The sequence below is a fragment of the Xiphophorus couchianus genome, chromosome 17 (genome assembly GCF_001444195.1).
Source record: "Xiphophorus couchianus chromosome 17, X_couchianus-1.0, whole genome shotgun sequence".
Classification (NCBI taxonomy): Eukaryota; Metazoa; Chordata; class Actinopteri; order Cyprinodontiformes; family Poeciliidae; genus Xiphophorus; species Xiphophorus couchianus.
In genome coordinates, this window is record NC_040244.1 from 10,585,475 (window position 1) to 10,606,142 (window position 20,668).

General features: G+C 38.9%; 1 protein-coding gene across 7 annotated transcripts in view; it reads right to left on the reverse strand.

Annotated features, from left to right (window-relative positions):
* Positions 1–1,547: 1,547 nt before the first annotated feature.
* Positions 1,548–20,668, reverse strand: part of tfec (transcription factor EC) — a 46,166-nt gene continuing 27,045 nt past the window's right edge. Inside the window, exons 1-8 of one of the 7 annotated variants that reach the window (XM_028044470.1) lie at positions 14,556–14,743; positions 10,324–10,578; positions 9,606–9,707; positions 6,485–6,605; positions 5,746–5,802; positions 4,347–4,422; positions 3,319–3,466; positions 1,548–2,766 (exon numbers count right to left, since the gene is read on the reverse strand). In XM_028044470.1, the coding sequence (XP_027900271.1) occupies positions 2,299–2,766; positions 3,319–3,466; positions 4,347–4,422; positions 5,746–5,802; positions 6,485–6,605; positions 9,606–9,707; positions 10,324–10,578; positions 14,556–14,612 (1,284 nt within the window). In that variant the 5' untranslated portion in view covers positions 14,613–14,743 and the 3' untranslated portion in view covers positions 1,548–2,298. Of the gene's footprint in view, positions 2,767–3,318; positions 3,467–4,346; positions 4,423–5,745; positions 5,803–6,484; positions 6,606–9,605; positions 9,708–10,323; positions 10,579–11,045; positions 13,903–14,555; positions 14,744–20,668 lie in introns of those variants that run through there. The other 6 variants (XM_028044469.1, XM_028044472.1, XM_028044465.1 and 3 more) reach the window with 6 other exon arrangements.

Sequence of the window (20,668 nt, forward strand, 5' to 3'; positions counted from 1 at the left end):
AAAAGCAGCTAATGTTGTAAGAATTTTGCTTTTACTGAGCATTACATTTAGAAATTCATATGTTGATTAAAATTTTATTTAATTGGCAACATCTGCCCCAGGGTTACACTTCCTAGCAAGTTTGACTGCAGCATTACCAATGTATACAAACTAGCTAAGGATTGATGTGTTTGGGGCGCACTGAAATACCAGTTAATGTTAGAACCAATCCATTTGAAGATGTTCCACTAAAAAACTCAACTTTTTGCCAGATCAAGTCTTAACCCTGAATAATTTGTATGAATAAAGCAAAACATTTATTTTTTTAAAGAAACAAATTTTCCACAATGACTGTCCTATGTTTTAAATCTCTATCATATCAATTACAGTCATATTTTTTTTAATCTTTTGACTTGTTTAGGTGTGACATTATTACCACACTTTAAAATTTGACCACAATAAAAATGTATGAAACTTGAGTTGCTTCTAAATGATTACTGAAAAGTTTTCTTCCAATTGCAACTCTGTGTAATGTGATTACAGAACATTTTGGGTTTTTTCAAATAATTACTTTGACTTTTAACCTTATGTTGTTAAATTTGAACATTTTAGTCATGGTTATAGTTTATCATAGTGACATGTTTTCTTTCAGTATTATTTGGAAAGGTGTACCAAACTAAAAAAACAAAACAAAACAAAAAAACAAGTACCAGAAAATTAAAATTTAAAATAATCCTTTTGAATTGCTCTATTGGTCTTGCAGAGTCTATCTCGGACACACGGCCTAATGAAAATCAATGTTAACCTTCCATAACTGCTTTAGCCAATTACCTGTAAACATCACTCACTACTTTGTACTCGGGCGGCCTGTTCTCCATAATGATTGATCGGTTTAGTCTTATTTGCAGCTCAAGAGAGGGATCCGAGCGAGTGGATGTTTCGATTTCTTCGTGAGTCGTGCTCTAATAACACTCTGCAACATTAATTCAGAGAGGCTTTGATGAGAAATCCATTAAGGAAGTATGGGCATGTTGTTTGTATGACTTGTATTCTTGTTACAAGCAAACCTTATTAAGTCTAAAGATGGTTTTTACAATGTTCTTATGAAGTCTGGAAAAGTGTTGAATTTGATATAACTAAGAAAATTGTGTTGGTAGATATTTAGATTTTCATACTTTATTCCTTTTCCCAATACATCTATCAATCCTGATTCCTGATCCAATATTGTAGTAATAGTTGAATATTGACTTGGATATTAAAAGAAAAGCATATTAAAGCCTATATTTTGCCATTCTCTTAGAAAATCTGGAAAAGACTCATCTCGTCATCTTACTTACATCAAAGGAAACTTTCTTAGTTGCCTGCTAATAGCTCTTATAGCAGCTCCTTATCTGACACCGTTATTCATTCTCAAGGGCTCATCAACTCACAGTAGACTCATCAGAATTATCACTCCTTCTCTACTTGTCTTTATTATCTAATTTCCCTCCTCTCTCTCCTCCTTTTCATCTCTTATTCCCAATCAACCACCTTGTAAGCAAGCCTTTCACCTTCCACCACGAAACTTCTCGCTCAAGAGGGGTTTATTACGGACTTTTCCCATACTTCTGTGAATAAAAAAAGTTATGTTTGAGTGTCGTATATGTGTGTATATATATCTTTTATATGAATACATGGATTAAAACGTATATAAATACAAAAAATATGTAACAAACATGTAAAAGAGACAGACAAAACCAAGTACATGTTAAGCACTGAGATGAGTACATTAGTTACATGTTCAAGGAGTTTGTATAAGGCCTTCCTAAGCAAAAGCAACTAGGACTAGGATCCTTTTGTAAACTGGTAGAAAAAAGTACACTTCAGGCAAATATTCGGTAATTATTTTGCATATGTTACAGTGTGTAACTACCAGTGTCTGACGTAAAAAAAAAATAACAAAAAACAGCCAGTAGTAGTTAACATTTCTACTCTCAAATGTCTCCCTTTTTAACACAAGTCTGTTTGTATCCTCTGCAGAGAAATACAGTGGTTACCCAAAATAAAGTTAAAAGTAGTCGGTTCATTGGACGTGACATTTGCTTCTGAGCAGCATACAATGTCAGCATCTGCAACAGTCGAAGAATTTCTAAACAGGTGGCACTTTGATGGGTTTTGCTTAGTTTGTCAGCTGATATTTAAGTTACTTGCGTCTGTGCAGTTGTCAGACATGGATCTGAATCCTTAAATCCGTCAGTCAGTCTTTCAGGGCCTTCCCCCCTATTACCAGGAGAAGTTCGACCTGTGCAGTCATTGGACTATACCAAAGATGAAGGGCCCTTATAGGTCGTCGGCCTCAGCCGAGCTGAAGCTACTCCTTCGGCTGCTGTCCTTGGAAGCAGCCCCTGGGGATCCGGCGGACAAGAGTGGATCAGCGCCGAAAGGCGAGAGCGGGTCATCCATCAGGATTTCGTCCAGCTGGTTCTCCTCCTTGAGCGTGGCGGTGAAGAAGTCTGTGAAATGGGAGAGCGGGTCGGAGAATGTGGTGCAGGCGTCAGCGCCCTGGATGTGGTCCTGCGGGCCGCTCGCGGTGGCAATGGACGACACGCCCGTCACCATGGCTATCCTCTGGAGGTAGTCGCTGTTGGGGTCCTCCTGGTAGATGGGTGGCTGTTGTGGTTGCTGTTGCTGTACCTGCGGTGGGGATTGCTGTTGCTGCTGTTTGAGCAGGTGGGAGGACAGTTCAACCGTCCCCAAGGCAGCGGCCATATTCGGGAGTCCGTGTGCTCGTGCCTGGATTTCAAGCTCCTGGAAAACAAATGACATCAACCAGGGTTAAGGTTTAATCTCTCCTGACCACATTCATCAACAGCTAGAAGGGAGTAGTAGTGAGAAATTCCAGCCACACCTTCATTACCTCCCCTTTCACATACTGATCAAGGGTAGGAAAGCTATCAGTACTTATCTCTTGTCTGTGTCATGTCATAAAATTCTTACACTTTTGGGCATTGTCTTATTGGTGCAAACAGTGTTTTATTTGCTATTCATATTTTAGGATAATTTCAAAATTCTGTGCTCCTTATGTCATTGAAAGAAACTTTAGAACCCCCCACAAAAACCCAAAAAACTAAGGGTTTCCAATTCCTGTCTTTTAGTGCCAGTGTCCTTCAGCTTTTAGATGTGTCCCTGTTCCAACATGGTGAATTCAAATGATGCACCTACAAACTAAGACTGTCGTCTAGTTGTACAATTTTGGTATGTCGTCAGGAAAATATCTAAAATATGCAGCACAACGGTTCTTGAGGACTCACATTGGACACCAGTCACCTAAACGCACCACGATTTCTTGATTTTTATTACCTGGATCCTCAGCAGCAGCCTCCTGTTGGCTTGCTCCAGCTTCTTTTGACGGCTTTCGAGTTCCCGAGAATGCTGCTGCTCCTTCTGTAGCCACCTTATGTACTCCACCGAGGCCTTCAGGATGGTGCCTTTGTTCCACCGCATGTCGCTACAAAACGAACAACAAAAAAAAAACGAAAAACTGAAAGTAAAGGGTAAGTTTTTAAGCAGAAACCCCTGATGTCAGCAGAATACCTTTTAGCAAAAAAAATTGGGGAAAACTTCTTAAAAGATTTTTTTCCCCCCTCCTTTTTATGATATGAATTAGAAATGGAGACTTACATGGAGCAATTATTCATCCTTGGACATTACACGAGGACATGGAATGGGGATTTTTAATAGAATAGTTAAGAAGCTCTGTGGAAAGTCCATTCTTGTTCCTCCTTGTTCAGTAAAATTAATCCTCGAGTAAAAATAGGTGAGGGAAAATGAGCAAAGTAGGAAGCCAAGGAGGAAAATGGAACATTGGACTTAAGGTGCTAGAGTGCAAGTCATTCTTTTGCAGGTATTATTACTTTTTTAAAAAGGACAAGGGACCTCAGTAAAATTGTCCTTCTGCACACGACTGAGTCTCCGGTCTGATCGGCGTTAATAATCTCCTTTATCCCTTTGTTAATGGCATGGTGACAATACTAACCTCCCATTTATATTTGAAGCAAAAGTTCAACTGCAAATAGATGGCCGGTGTGCCGTGCTTCATCTGTATGTTCAAATTGAGCTCCAGACTTTGATTCGAATGACGTGAAAGGGTCTTTACATTTAACCCTCTTTCTCATCGCTCGGGCTTTAAAGACAAAACAGCCAGGAGCTACTTAGAGAGAGGGGGTTGTACATCTCAAAGTGCAGAGACGACACACAGACGTTTGAGTGTGCCCTTGAAAGACGTCTGAAAGGTACTTGAGGACTCATCTCATCATGTCTCTGCTTTGAGTTAAACACTTCAACGTTTTTGCAGCAAACAGGAGCTGCAAAGGGTGTTGTTTACTTACGGGTCATTTGACTTTGGAATGAGCGTCCCCAGCTCCTTAATCCTGTAGTTAATGTTGTATCTTCGCCTTCTTTCAACTGAACAAATGAAAAAGAGAAGAGTCGATTAGACCCATGATTTCTTAATCATGGGTTTGCTAAATATGACAGCGACATGCTCAGTGATGGAACAAACTTTTGTCATTACCTAGTTTCGCACTTAGGTTTTCAGTTAGTGTTTAAACATGTCTGATCAAGTGACATTTTTAAAGTGCTTCGTGGAGTACACATCTTCACATTTTGTCATTTGCTGGTAAGGAGGCAAAGTGTATGGTAACGTTTAAGTGAAGTGTGTAGGGCAAGGTAAATACAATTTGCCCATCATTGTTCCAAATGTTATATGCAAAATGTTTTGAAAACCATTTAACATTCTCCTTCCCCCATTACAGTTCTGTAATACTTTGGGTTGGTCTCAATTTCTAACAAAATGTAAAGAAAGTCGTGGTTGTAATGTGACAAAATGTGAAACTTTTGCAGGAATTGGAAAACCTTTTCAAAACACAACAATGTACAACTGTTCAGATGTGCTAAAAAATTTACTTTTTGTGTAGTTGTCCTAAAGTCTTATGTGCAAGGAAGCCATATTGGATTGGGAAGTTGAAGTTGGTGTAAAACCCTCAACTTTTAAACTCGAAGTCCAACTTTTCTGTGGAGTTGTGTTAACTAGGAGTGCATTGCCAGTTGATATGATTCTATTTCTATGATATTACATTTAAAACTAAATAATCGGTGTCTTTTTGTACTTTACAGCCACAGATGACATTGTATTGTAATTAGTTTCAGTGATGTCTGAAGGCAGTTAGTCACTCCAGATTTCATAAAACATCTGTCATCTGTCAGTTTTCCACTATGTCAAGATCTGTCACATGAAATCCCGTTTGTGGTCATAAAATGACGATCCAAAAGTACATGAAGTATCAGTATTTTGTTTGAACTGTAATGGCTGTTGACTTTACCAACTACCGAATTATATAGGTTAGGTAGACTTGGTGGTTTCTAAAGTTGCAGTTGGTAAGTAACCCCCAACTTTTCTAGTCAAAATGCCATCTTCCAGGAACATTTCTTTCAATTTGTCCAACTTCTAACATGGAAACATCTATGTCTGAGTAAAAATGAAACAGGAAATGCTATCACACCCTTAGACCAAAAGCGAGGTGCCACTGGACCAGAATGTTGCTGTTGGGTTTTTGTTTTTTTCTTTTGGTTTCTTGACATACCACGGCAACACACACACAAAAATTGCTTCCAACATTGCTTCCAAGATAGTAATACTTTAAAAAATTCTGAGTTTGACAACAACTGGATTAGAAAATTACCAACTGAAGTCAGATAAAAAGGAAAAAGCCAACTAAAGACACTTACTCAAATTATGATTGTCCTTTTTCTGTCTCTCTTTGGCCATAACCCGCGTGTCATGCTCTGTCAAAAAAAAAAAAGAAAAATTAAATCACAGAGGGGAACAAATGGATTATCAATGCACACTAATTTAGAAGCTGAAAGACAACAGTCAAAAAACTCCATAAAAGGTCCAATCATAAAGTCAAACAATCCGTTTATTCTGAGGAAGCTCAGTGCTGAGGTCAGAATGAGGAGCTATAGCCTCTTCTGCAGACATATATTTGACCTTCTTACACACATACACACACACGCGCACAATGCCCCATTCATCCCCCTTGGCATGCCATGAAGCTCATTGTAAAAGAAAAAAAAAATTGTGACCACTTTTAGAGTACTCATTTCGCAATTAAGATAGTTTAGCCAATTCCATAATCTGTCCCGGAGAGAGACGAAACAAATGTGGTGGGGTCCATATTTGTATCCACATTCTTCCAAATTACATAATTAGGAACCTGAGATTGGATTTCTCAATTTGTCTCTGTTGATTCAATCAAGTCAATTTAGCGTCTGTGTAACATCCCATTGTCCTCTGCGCCCACGTTCAAATGAAGCGGATTCTTCAGGTGGCCTTGCAAAATGCAAATTACAATCTGTCCTTCTGCCAAAGGTTTCAAAGAATCTTCGTCGTTTCTTATCCTTTTTTTTTCCTCATCTCACTCTTATCGACTGGTTGCTAGCTCAGTCCCGTGGTATGAGTCCATACCTGTAAATTCCCTTTTAACAGTGAGCTTTGTGGTGTTAGATGTGGGACTCATTCCACCATTAGGGGGGTTCATACCTTGTTCACCCCCATAGACGTCCAGCATGCTGTTGCTGAGGGAGACCTGCAGCGGGGGGGAAGAAGCAAAAGGACGGGTCAGTCAAAGGGGAAACGCATTTCACATTCACGCACTCGGCTTTCACACCTCAATAAAAGCTATAAGACAAATTGTTGTTTTTGGCTGCTCAATGGCTTTGTCTTGCATCGGCAGGAACAACAAGAGACAAGCAGTATGATCAGAGAAGGTTGTCGTCCCCCCCAGAGCTTCGGATCTTGACTAAGCAGCAGGGGGTTGTGGTCCCTTGTCTGCCACAGCAGGGCAGGACAAACTGTGTGCTTCGCCATCCGCCCCAGACCTCAGTTGGAACGATGTCCAAGTTAACTGTTTATCTTGCATGACAAAGACAAAAGTCGCTGAAACAGAACTTGTTCATATAACCCTTACTGTTGACCTTCAACCCTAGCTTAAAACATGCTAAATTTCCGCATTTTGTCTTTTTTTTCAGGTATTTCAACCCATTTTACTGTGAAACAGCCCTCTGTTCCTCAACCTTTGACATTTATTTTGAAATACTTGGTGTCACTGATCATTTATGGAAAGATATTTAGTGCTCAGGCTTTGAATATGAAACCTAAAAAACTAGGAAGACTACAAGGGAAGAAAGGAGGACTGAAGAGAGGTACAGAATAGGTACTAAATAAATAAAAGAATGGAATGGTACTAGGATTTGTGGAAAAAATGGAGGACAGAAGATGCAAGAAAACACCAGGCAACAGGAAGGACAAGCAGAAACTAAATGTAAAATGAAGGAAAGGAGGTAGGATAGAAAGGTCAAAAAGTGGTTTGAAAAGAAAGAAACAAAGGAGGAAACTTTTAGACAGTGGGACAAAGAATAAGTGAAAATACAACTATTCTTGTGTACTTATATGTTCTTCTCCCATTCTTATCCAGACTTGGAAAATAGTGAAACTAAATTCCATATTTTTCTAGACTCCATGAATACTGCAGCTCACTAAAAGCACAATTTGTCAACTTCCATTCATTTAAAACGGACCCTAAACACTGAGACGCTCTGTGTTCAAAAACAGCACGCCATCAGATGAAAGGCCTCTCTAGGTCAACGGCATGAACAGAGGCAAAACTGTTTTCCTATGGGGGCCTCTCATCCTCTCGGATAATAACGCCTTTTCACTGAGTCCAGACACGACATGATATACGGCACACTGGAACACGTGTGACTAATTCGCATTTGTGTATTTATGGCAGGAAAATCTCGCATAGGGTCACCATGGATTCCAAGAAACGCACAGCCAATTTTAGCAATGCCACGTGCGTCAAATGTAACTACCAGTGAGCCGAACGTGGTAAGACTGGATGTCAAGTCAAGAGACAGGCTGGGGACTAAAAAGGAAGAGGCAAAACAGAACAGAAAAAAGAAGTACCATCAGATTTGTGTTAAGGGTTTGTAGGTATTGCCCTGCCAAAAATATTAAAAGCCCCTTCTGCTTTTTTTTTTCCATTTTGTCACTTTACAACCACAAATTTCAGTGCGTTTTAATGGGATTCTATCCAATAAACCAACTCAAAGTAGTAGATGCATTGTTTACATTTTTACAAATTAAAATGTCAACATTTAGAGGTCTGTGTTCAGACCTCTAAATTTCCTACGTGGAGTATGTCGAGTAATTAGTAAATGTACTCCACCTGTGTTTTACTTGATCTCAGTTCAAATGCAGCTGAGAAAATTGTGAACGAACAGCATGACGAGGTCCAGGCAATGTTGGGAAGAACTTTGGAGGAGGGTTAGGTGATGCTGTGACACCTTGTATGGCAGAATAGTAATCCTACAAATCAGCCTGAAAGCACTAGGCCCACAACAATACATGTTAGTTAGCAGCAGCATCATGTGTGGATGTTTTTCATTGGCAGGAACAGAAAAGCTGTCCTGATTTAATGCTAAGATTGTTGGAGTTAAATGCAAGACAGACATGTAAGAAAACCTGTTGGAGACTGGAGTACTTTAGACTGGAGTAAATAGAAGATTTAGTTTTGCAAACCATGTCTCATTTTCCTTTTGCTTAATTAATATGCACCGCTTTTTTTAAAATTTAGAACAAAACAAATCCAATGAGGTCAGTGGCTGAAAATGGTAGGAATACTGTTATTCCAATGTAGATTCCTAAAAATATTGGACATTTAGAAGAAGAAGTAGGAGGAGGGTGGTGGAGGGGGGAAAACACGCATAAGAAAATGAAAAGATTATAACAATTCCCCCTCCCGCTTCTACTGTAATCACTCCGATCCCTCTCCCGTCCGTGTCCCAGAATGTGTTGACAAGGCGAAGCGAAGTGATGCATCATGCTGTATGACTAATTAGGATGAATTGATCCATTTAAGCATGGTATCATTTCTGAACAAGCCCACAGGGAGTGTATGCATTAGCCCGATCCGATGGCTCAGTAACTCTTTCCGACAAATTCCCTCGCTCAAACAAACCGACTCTTCCTTTTCTTCCCTCCTTCCCCTCCTCTGCTCCCTTATCTTTATCTCCCCCCTAATTCCTTCTGTTTAAGTACTTTATCTTTCTCTGTATGCATCTTTTTAATCTATCAGAATGTGCGACTCCCATCATCATTTTTTTTTATCCATTTGTGCTTGTTTGGTGTTGTGTCTCACTACATGTTCTCCAAAGAAATACTTTCTGTTTTATAAGAACCTAATCTGCTTTGCTCAGCTTATTTGGTAAAATGGTAAATGTTCCTAAGCCTTTGTGAACTTTGACTCGTCTCTTGTCTTAATCTGACCTGAAAGCAGGTCAGGTCCCCTTTTTCCCAAGCTAGTCTAGCTTGCATGAATCCGTGTTTGGGTGGACTAACTTTGCTTTCAAGCAATGCTTCAGCCTTTAAAAGAAAGAAATCTTTAGTCAAATAATGGGACCTAAATCTAGCCACAGCTTTTGTTAGATTACAACAGAAATGCATGCAAACCATAAGCAGCCTGAAGCATTCAAATCATGGTTAGTCCCTGGCCGTTGGAGCAGGACTTAAAGTGATTCATACTTACATTGCCTTGCATTATGATGTTAGGCTCCATGCAATCCAAGCCTCCATCATTGAAGCCGGATTCAAGACTAATTAGGTCATCAATAACTTCATCCATTGGAAACTAAAAGAAAACAGTCATTTCAGTGTATTAAGGGACAGTTTTGGGATGTTCGTGAACCGTCCACGTCTTTAGAGATCTGCAAATTCAAACCGTGAGTCGGTATAAAAACAGGGAGGCTAATTTAATAACAGTTTGTTTAGCGGTGTTTGCGGGAAATGCACATTATCTGTTAGCAAACTAGCTTCCCCCCCTTGAAAGAATGGGTACTCTCATCAGAGACTGCATGTCTGAAGTTATTGATGAGCTCATCAGGGGGAAAAAGGGAGATCAGTGGTGGTAAAACTTTGTTTTAATGATTAGTTCCTCTCAGCACCAGGGTTCAAAACCAGTTCGGTTGATTGGCTATTCATCAAAAACAAAGAGCATGCTTTTTTGATTAGATAGGATTTACAGCTACGTAATATGTCTCACATCAATACAGCAGCCATGTATTTTGCTGGGAATGTGGGCTGTTGACAGGAAACGTCTCAGGGATATTGTGAAATCTCTGAAAATTATGACCTTGCTGCTGATGAGCATGCAAACCGACATTCTCTCTTTGTTCTGGTTTCCCTTTTAGGCACAATTTCAGTTCCATGTATTCCACATAATTTTTCTGTTTCTGTTTTCTTCTCACCTCGCCTTCGTGGTTGCCCATTGTCAGCAGGGTGACGGGGCTGTTGGGGCTGCTCCCGTCACTGACGGCGGGCATGTGTCCGTTCCTCATGATTGGCACGGTGGCCAGTGGCTGGCCAGGGGCGTGTGGATGCGGTACAGTGTGACCGGATCCGGTCGTAGAGGCCAGCTTGGAGCCCAGTGTTAGGTACTGCTTTCCAGGCTGGTTTTGGCTTTGATGAAGGTGGAACTTGGAGTTTTCCAGGTGGCTTTGTACCTGTTGAAACACACACACAAACGACAACAAAAATAACATGCATTAGTTGAGCTTGTTACCTGTATGGAATGCTGGATCAAGATGCAAGTATGTGCACCTTTTTTAAAAAAAACATTTTTGTACCTGGAAGGAATGACTAAAAACATGTTTACTGGAAGTTTTTTGAAACAGCTGCAAAACTTAGTCATTCAGGACTGCCCAGCGTTACTCACAGCAACTTTACAGGATTATGGTTACATTTTAAAATGCGTCATGTTTAGGTGAAGTAATAGCTTACTCAAATCTTTTGTGATCTGTTTAATTGTTCCTCTACAACCTGAGTCAAAGTTTCAAAACTATACAGTTACCGTATTTAAGTCACTTGGGTTATTGTAAACCGGGTTTTAGAAACTAAATTTAAATTTAAAAAATGTCCCAAAACTTTATTAAGTAGGCTAACATTAAAAAAAAAACGTTCATATTCTTACTTTTGAAGCTCTGTTTGCGTCCCGCATTTTGTAGTAGCTGCAGTCACTTAAGTGTGGCATTCTTAGAAAAGCTGGTGATCCAGTAGGTCAGCTTTAGGGATCCAGGTCTGTTGCTACCACTCTCCTGTCAAACTACTGACTTCCCAGTGACTGGCTGTCCCTTCCAGTCCCCTAGCAGTGTTTTATAAATGGCCCTAAGTGAACTAATTAGCCCCACAGCTGGATGTAAGCCTTTATGTTGCGTAGCATGATAATCACTTCAAACGGCAGAGTGTTAGATCACTCAGAGTTTGATCACTGCAGGACGTCTGCCTGTAAGCAGCTATCGCTAATTCATCTGGACCGCCCCTTTTTCTGTCTGGCTGACCAATCGGCGGTCACTTCCCAAAGTCTTCTACTGCCTGCTTCAGGGGATGTGGCAGCACAATTGACTCTTGATTCTCCAGTGGACGGTTTTAAATAACTTCTCTTCATGTCATTTTAAGCAAGCCTTTTTCACTCATTTACGGTTTTAAATGTAGATAGTTAATCTTTAAAAGTTTCTCATAAAATAAGTGCAGTAAAGCTATTTTCAAGTCTTCGTTGCTGCAAAACTGCTCGTAGAAAATCTTATCGTAAATGGCTAATTCACTTACTTGTTCTCACAGAGAACCTCAGTGTTGTAATTTGCTTTATTAGTTAATGGGCTGGCAAGGTATTTTGGTAGGCAACGCAGAGGGACACTTTACAAAGTTAGTGTTAAGTGACCAACAGAAATTTAGTCTGTTGCCCAAATTTCACTTACTGCATCTCAGATGAGAGAGACATTTTTCCATGACTGACCAAAGTGAATCAATGAGAGCAGGAAAAAACATTTAAAAGCAAACCTCACTAGCAAAGCAGGAGAGACTTCTGACCTTTCTGTCTACTCGACTGTTCAGGGAAGTGAAACCAATATTGAAAAGAAGAGATTTTTGTCTGTCCCTCAAATCATTGCGAAATGTTTAAAGCGCCTCACCCAACAAAGGAAATAAGAGAAAAGAGGTTTAGTTTCGATGGAAATAACTTTGACGCAGCTGTGGCATGTATCTAAAATGCTAACAACTAAGATTAAACCACAGCAATGTAGTTATGTTTTATTTTTAAGAGTAACTTTTTTTATTATTCTCGAGTCTTGTAAAATGATCTGCTTCTTTTATTTACAAACGACATATGTCTATGATATAATGAGCAGTGAATACATTTTGGAGATGTGGCTATTTGACTTTCTCACTTGTTCTGACAGTCACAGTAAAAGAAGTGCCAACTCAGGATATGTGTACCAAGTGTCATTTCATTCCTGAATTGTTTATGTAGGTGCAGAAAATAGCAAATAGGATTAAACTACTCTAAAATATCTACCTCCGTTTTTGTAAATCCTGAATATATTACAATTATTCAATTAAATTCCTTAATATTTTCTGTTGAGCTTAGAAACAAAACCGATCCTTTCAGATGCTGGGTTATTAGCAGCAGCTTAGATTGCTCGTGCCTTCAGGTGCCTTTTCACATAAAAGCAAAGTCTGATTGGAAATACTTCAGATGTTTTGCGGTTTTATACGGGAAGACCATCGGTGGTGCACAGCCTCCAAATCTCATTTCTAGTTTAAATAATCGCCACGCTCTCTCTAAAGAATTCCATAAAACTAAGATTCTTTGATTGCAGTCATTTAAAGACAGAAGTTTGTTTTGGTTTTGGTCTTGTTTTGACTAGTAATTCTCTTAATGCAGTGAGACAAACTAATATTGTTCTAAATAAAACTAGACATAACATTTTAAACTACTGACCTATCCTTTGATGTTAAAAAAAAAAAAGCATAGCTTATTTTTTTTAAGCATCCAAAAGCTCCACATTAAATGCACCCAAACATATTTATTGCCCTTGTTAGCTGGAGTTGCTGGCCCCATTCACATAACTAAGAACAAACTCATCACAATACTGAACTTGTCAGTAGTAACTGAGAGCTCTTATATGTCTTTTCCCGGTCAAACAAGATGCTAGTTGTTAGCCAATCAAGTTTTTTTTTTTCCTTTCTTTTCCCCGCAACGGATAGCAGGAGAGACGCCAAAGCCTCCACACACCGCATCTGCTGTGTGTGACAGCGGATTGTCCCAGTTTCACTTCAGCCCTCGCACTACTGTACATTCCGGAGACACGCTTGTTATCCACTTAAGGGAGACAATCTGATTAGATTCGAGCAGCAATGGCCGTTCAGTCACCAAGGCTGGCCGTGACAATGGCAGGCCTGTGCAAGTGTGAAGTTGGACATACTAGGGAAAAATGATCAGTGCCTGCAAATGCATAGAGGAAGAGGGGTGAGATAAGAATCTAATCAATCAAGGTTCAAGTTTGGGGATTGTTGCGGGTGTTTCAGGCCATTCCGTTTTACTTACTTTTTTGGAATACAGACACCAGCACCTGCTCCAACAGTCGAGGCAGTGTTTGCAATTACAGGCAGGACAGAGGTCAGAGGTTCACTTTCAGTTTGCACACATTACCTCCATTACAGCTTGCATGCAACCATTTCAGTGCAAATAAATTTTACATATATTTTAGCAGAGTCTGACTCATTTTGAGTTGTTTTTTTTTGTTTGCTACTTTGCAGTTTTAAGCTTAACATGTAAACCTGCAAATCATGAAGAAATCAGATGCATCTTTTTACTTGATTTTCTTCTATGTTAGACATTTGAACACCTAAGAAAATGTCTGAATTGATTTTAGTAGTTCTGAATCAATTCATGCAATCAAACATGACACCAGCTACAAATCACAATTACAGTTAAAAGGTACACGATGTGTAAAATAAAATAACATTATGCAACATCTGCAACACACTTACAAGTGATCACTGTGCGATTTACCTCAAAGTTAAAGGTTGCACTTCTCGAAGTCCGCTCAGAAATCCTGCACTTAAAAAAGGGTTTTATAACTGTCGCACTCAAACCTCTCTTCTAATTGAAACGCTCTTGCCAAACCCAGTTTCAGTCTTGCCCAAGTTCTCCTTTCACTTCAGAAAAATCCAACACCTTATGAAACTTTGGGTGATGGTGACATTAGTTAGCTGTACAAATTGTGGACAAACCAAGTTAAGGGGTTTGGACTCATTTCTCCCACTGGGTTGATTCACGGCATTTTACAGAAAACATTTAGGCACCATTCAGTGATCTTTCTATCTAAAATGAATGAAAGTGGAACAAAAAAAAAAGCCTCGTCAGTCATGCTGTCTGTGTTTTTGCTGAGCGTGTTTACCAGTAAATATCTGTAACCACACACCAGATTGTGAAATACGTGGCGAGATAAGAGTGGGAAAGGAAACTCTTTCCCCCTCTTCACAAAATTTGCATTCCACGGTGACCCTTCAGGTTTTTTTTTCTTTTTCCTACAAATGCACGTCAATCAAAAAAAGATCATTCATTCCAAAACCTACCACACACCAACTTGTGATGTGGCAATTTAACTCCCTGGACAGAATCTAGGTCATTTGTCCCTACCTGTAGAAGCTGAATATCTGTCAAGGTGATCACTTGGACCACACAGCAACGGCTCATGGCTCTCCAAAGAGGCAGCGACTCCCACCAGAGAGGCTGCAGATTTGTTCAGGGGAGCAAACCGTCAATGCCACAGCTCTGTTTAGCACAGACACATGTGGACTGGAAGAGGAAGAAACAGAGAGGTGCAGCGGCCTCCTTCCTGAGCTTTTGCAGAAATATCGGAAAGGAAGGCATGACACATCAGCTTATTTAGGAGCCTCTTCCTGTGCGTGCCTGTGTGTTTTTTGGGCCGAAAAAGCCCTTATAGAGGCAAAAAAGTACTGATTGCGGCTTTGCTGGTTGAAGAATGTGCATGTGTGAAAGTAAAGTGAGTTGACAGAATGCGGGTTCCTGCTTGTGGATAGCTCTGCTTTCCGGTCTGCAGAACATCAAGTTCGTTTCAGCACTTTTTCCCGGGTTATCTCCATGACACCGACTTCCTTTGGATAGCCATTGAACCACAGCAGTTGCAGTTGTAACTGGAGAAATGCAATTTGGAAATCTGTATACGGTCAAATAACCTGCACCAACACATATCTGTCCAGGAAAGATGAGGGAGCAAAATAAATTCCTTTTTTATTCTAATTTTTTTCTATTACATCCGCAATTGAAAAGATAGGAAGTAATGGAAGTATTCAAACATTGCATTTTTTATAATACCTTATGGATCCATATTATGAATTTGTGACTTGCTGGATGTTACTTAAACTCTGGTCATACATGCATTCCAGTGTTTCAGGCCTGCAGTAACTTCTAACAATGTTTGTCAAGTGGAGTACTGAGTTTCCTAGTCATGAAGTGCTTCAGGTATCATATGGTCTCATTTGGGAAGAATAGCACAAGATCATCTGCATGCTCAACATTATCAAAGTACATTATGGAAATAAATGTTAGGCCCTGATTTAAAAAACATGCATGGGAAGACTTTTGAGAAACCTGGTAATTCTCCTTTTTTTAATCTAATATTTTCCTGCTACATAAATTGAAGAAAATGACAGGTGGGGATATTTAAATCTTAGCTTATTTGATTAATGACTTCTTGGACCTGTGTAGTGGTCTGATCTTACATGGGTCTAACTTCATTTAAACTGTAAACACACATGCAGCCTTATTTTTTGTCCCTTTCTTTATGCAAACCTGCCCTAAGATGTGGCATAGTGCACGGTCACCTGCATACTTTTGTACAATCCTGCCAATTCATAATAGACAACTTGATATTTTTGTGTCTTTATATTGGCATTTGTAATATTTTAAAATGTTTATATGTATTTGATACAGCAATTTGGTGCTTCTGCACAAGGAATTTGGATTCAGATTGTTAAATGATAATGTTGCTCAGTGTTGTCCAATACCGTTCTAGTATGCAAGAAGTGGTTGTTACTGATTAATGAAGAAAAAATGTGAAAAATCCTATCTACTCATTTCTTTTCCTGATTTGTGGTTTAAAAAAAATAAGACTGCACTATGGCCTTTCAGCAAGAACAGAACCTGAGAGCTGTGTTATTGTTTAGTTTACCCCTCTACTGTATTCCAAGGGTGGGTCCATTGACAAAAAGGCATATCCACACCTAAAAGGCATTTCTGTTTCAGTTATTACTGCAAATGGTATCTGGCCATTCCATATTTTGTGATACTCTGTGATAAAACCATCAGGATTAACTTGAGGACATCGAATGCAATAAGAGCAAATTGAATCAAAATGATTCAGTTGAATATAAACTGTGGTGCTTTAAGAGGAAGTCGCCTTTCTGCTGTTAAATTGCAGTTTGTCCTGGGCGGGCTTGTAGAGGGTGATTTGATTACATAGAGAATGCCTGTCTTGATACAACTGTATATTTAGTCATCTTCGCTAGACTAAGTGAGATACTTCAGCATTATTTATGCAGCTGTGTGTAAATTATTTCACCGTAATTTCACACACGCTCAGCTTTTCATTATTGATGATTCATATAAACAGAAGCTGTACTGAATTGGGTTTTTGTGGGGGGGAGTTCTTCCTCTCTATTGCCCATGTGTGTATTTGTCTACTTTTTTTTGTTTATTTGATATCCTCTTTGTGTACAGTCTGGTAGATCTATCCAAATTCCTGGCTGGCCATTTTTGGCCCATCTTGGGGGCCAGCCACAAGTTGCCCACCTTTGTTAGTCCCCCTGCTCGGCATGTTTAAAACATCAGGGACTTCCTGTAAGAGCTGGCCTGCTTCTGAGACAACACTTCAAAGTGCAGCGCCAACATCTGAGGGCTGTTTTATCCTGCTAGAAAAGGAATGCATAATGGACACAGCTCCACTGCACTTTTAATGATTCCTCATATAAATTAAATATTACTGCTGTTTTAACTGGATTACACATGGAATTGTGTGTGTTGGCGTGCAAGTCGGTGTGTTCCCCTTACCTTGATGAAATATTGAATCTATGAAAATGGTTTTCAGTGGTGTTGTGAAAATAATTAAGATTCAAAATCAGCCTGCTTGCTGTAACGTGACGCAAAGGTACACTCATTTGGTTGTGATCATGTTTTATCCTTTGCTTTCATGAACACATTTATTGCAAAAAATAATAATAACAATAATAATAATAATAATCACATACTGTAAGACTTTAAGTCTTCAATATGTCAGGCTCAAGCATTTCTTTTGACAAAAGATAAAGAAGAGTTGTTGCTTAAATACCTTTACATGTTTTCTATGGTTGCAATCACAAACTATAGAAATAAACCTTGAAGAAACTTCTGTACATTTATTCAAGGTGGTCTTCCAGAAAATAAGATTTTAACAATTCAGTCATGCCACACATTTCAGGAACCTAACGGTTTCCAACAAATTCATGTAAATGAAGGCTGCTGCCTTTTCCGACTGTGTCCCTTGGTTGTACATAGTAGGTGACAGGAGTCTATTTCTCTTGGACACTTCAAGATGGGCTCAACAAGACAGAAATTTATTCAAATGTTTATTGTTGAGCAGGACAAATAGCTACTCATGTAAGCTTGTTAGTTTATAACAAGTATAGAACTGTGACAAACCAGGGTGATGTTAAGCCTCTGCAGAGAATCTACTGTCATCTTGGAGTCGAGTCTCCATTGAAACTATTAGTAGCATTTACATGCTGACACATTCTTTGATCATTTATGTCTAAGATAAAGCAGAAAAAATCATTTTAAAAAATGCTTCAGATGGGTCTGGAATGATTAGCTGGCTAAGCACAACATTAGGTGGAGGATATGTGACACAAAGGGCATGTTTCTCTTCCAATGGCCTTAGAAACCTTGTTGGAGTGCATGGCATCATGAACTCCTTCAAGTAACAAGGACATGTTAAATAAAAATCTGGGGACCTCTGCCATATACCTGGAAAGAAGTTAGCACTGGGTCTGACCACATCAGGATAATGGTACCTATGGAAAAATCAACACCGATGCCCTTCATCAGACAAAAATGTCCACTGAAGTCCTCAGGCATATATCCTGTTGCCGCCCCCTTAAAAGTAAAGAAATGTATAAATAGGGTACATTAATTTTAACTAAACCAATCTTTACTTGCATCTTACAGTAATTAAAGATTACCCTAAGATTTGCTCAGTTACTTCCATTTTGTACTAGTGACGACTGCCACGTAAAGTTAAAAGAGAACGCCCGAAATGATAGGATACGGAGTGGAGAAAGGCAGATGCGGTGCACTCTACCCCTCTCAGTCAGTACAGGGGAAATGCAATTAGTCAAAATGGAATAATATGATTTTTGCTGCTAAGTCCATGAGAGCACATTATTCTTTCTCAGTGCTCTGAAGAGGAGCTTGTTCACAAGAAGACCTGAAACTCTGCAGATTTTCTGCACACATGCATTCATTGTTTTTACGGATGCTCACCACTTCACAGAGACATAGTAAAGTTCAAGTTCTTCAGTTGTGCCACACCACTTAATATGCTCTCATGTCAGCAATAATCCGCCTTTAAGAATATTCTTTCTTCAGAATATACTTTGTGAACTGGCATCTATGATTGAAGATTTTTCTATATACTTGTATCATAACACTGAATGGTCACAGCCACAATTCATCCAGAACAACTGATTTACAATCATTGGGTATGGCAAAGACGTTCTACAAAATAATAACATGTTTGTATTTATTTCTCATACACAATGTTAACCTAGTGCTACTGTTGCTACTATTAACTCTGTGTGCTTTTTGTTTTTCTTTCCCATAGAAAGTATTTTTAGCCCTCCTCTCAGTTTAGCTGAATGAGCTGCTGACCATTTGTTCTTTTTTCCAATTTCACAGGTAGTACACCTGACAAATTGCTTCAGAGTTCAGCTGTATGTCTTTCATGGCCAGCACTACTGACTGTGCTACTGCTACTATTTACTTTATGCACGCTTCTTGTTCTTTTTTCATTTACTTCAATTCTATAGAAAGTGGTTTTTGTTTTGTTTTTTCCTTGTGTCCGAATTCTTTCCTTTCAAACCACTAGACAGTAACAGCACTCGATATATTTAGCTTGGTTTTCTTTCTTGTGAAAAAGGAGTGGGTCCTGTCCACTGCCGCCACATGCTTGCTCAGAATGACGGATTACCTCAAAGTTAATTATTTAATTTTGCGGTTAAATAATTAGAGAGAAAGACTATAGTCTTTGAATAGATAACTGTTTACCAGTTGGTATTTTGTCAACAGAATTTGACTGTAGGCTACTGTAAAAAAAATTTTTTGGACTGTATTATACTGCATACTAAAAGATCTGCAGTATATCGACTGACTTAAGTGCAATGGAATGACTTGGAATGATTTCATCATTTCTATATGGAGCAAATTGGATTCTAGACAATTAGATGAACTAGATGGTGGGGGGGGGGGTTCCTATCAGATTTTCTCGAGGTAAAATCTGTTGCGAATTAGTGTAATATTAAAATTGCAGTTTAATTGAACAGGACTAGTTTCTTAACTTCCAAGGAAACATGTACAGTTTAAAGCCTTGCCTCCACCACACTCTATTGTGTTTACATTGGGGATAGCTTACAAACCATAAACTTTAACCCTTTTTTGTGCCTTTGCAATATTTAACTTGTTTAAAATGTCTTTGAGAAAATCTTAAAGGACCAAAACCACAAAATCTAACAGGAATTATACAGAAATCTGTTTCTAGTAGTTCGGAAATAAGAATGGCATCCTTGACCCTCACTGTCCAGTGAATTGAAACAGGATAGACCAGTGTTTAGGATTGCTTTTCCAAACGATGCCAAGAAGCTGCTCTATGGACTATCTTTAATCTCTCTCTTTGGCAGACAGTGAAAAGGAGCCACAGAGAGCTCCAACTATCGCTTTTTCAATTGAGTCTTATTAAAATTATGCACATGATCGATTGCAAGACAGTTGCAGCCCAGCAAGCAAAAGGATTCGTAAAGCCTAGGATAAAGAAACCTTTTACAGTGTTTCAGAAGAGGGTAAAGGCTTGAAAGTATTGCCTTGCTGATCTTTTATTTCTGTTATTTTATATATCTTTAAGTACAAGTAGCATCTAAAAATTATGACTGAAACCAAAGTGTAAGTGTCTCTCTGCAGGAAAGGTTAGCATGCAGGTGAATAAACAGTCGAACTCTTTGACATTTCTCTGAAAAACAAAATTTAGAATTAGTTTACTCAATCAACCCGATGATTATAAAAATGATTATAGGAAAAAACACTGATTACTAGAGAAGAGTTTTTAACCCAATTACTGGACAGATCTATTTAGTGTTTATAACTTGGTATGAAAAATTAGGCCTTATGTAACATCAAGCAGATTTAGGCAGTTAATACTTGTGACCTTTGATGGTATCAGACTTGAAAACTCTAGTAATTCTACTAACAATGGTTTGTTTTGTAGTCCAGTTTGGTAGTTCAAATTGTGTGGCCTTCATATCTATTTTTAGATTGTATTCTTTCTTTTGTGGTTGGCATCTCAATTGCAGCAGCTAGATGAAAAACCTTTGAATTCTGGTAACCTTCTACTATGCAAGATTTTATTTGATTGCCTGAGGCCTAACATTTGTAGTTGTAGTAGAACTATGCATGGGTATGTGTGCAATTTTCCGTAAAAAAGGAAA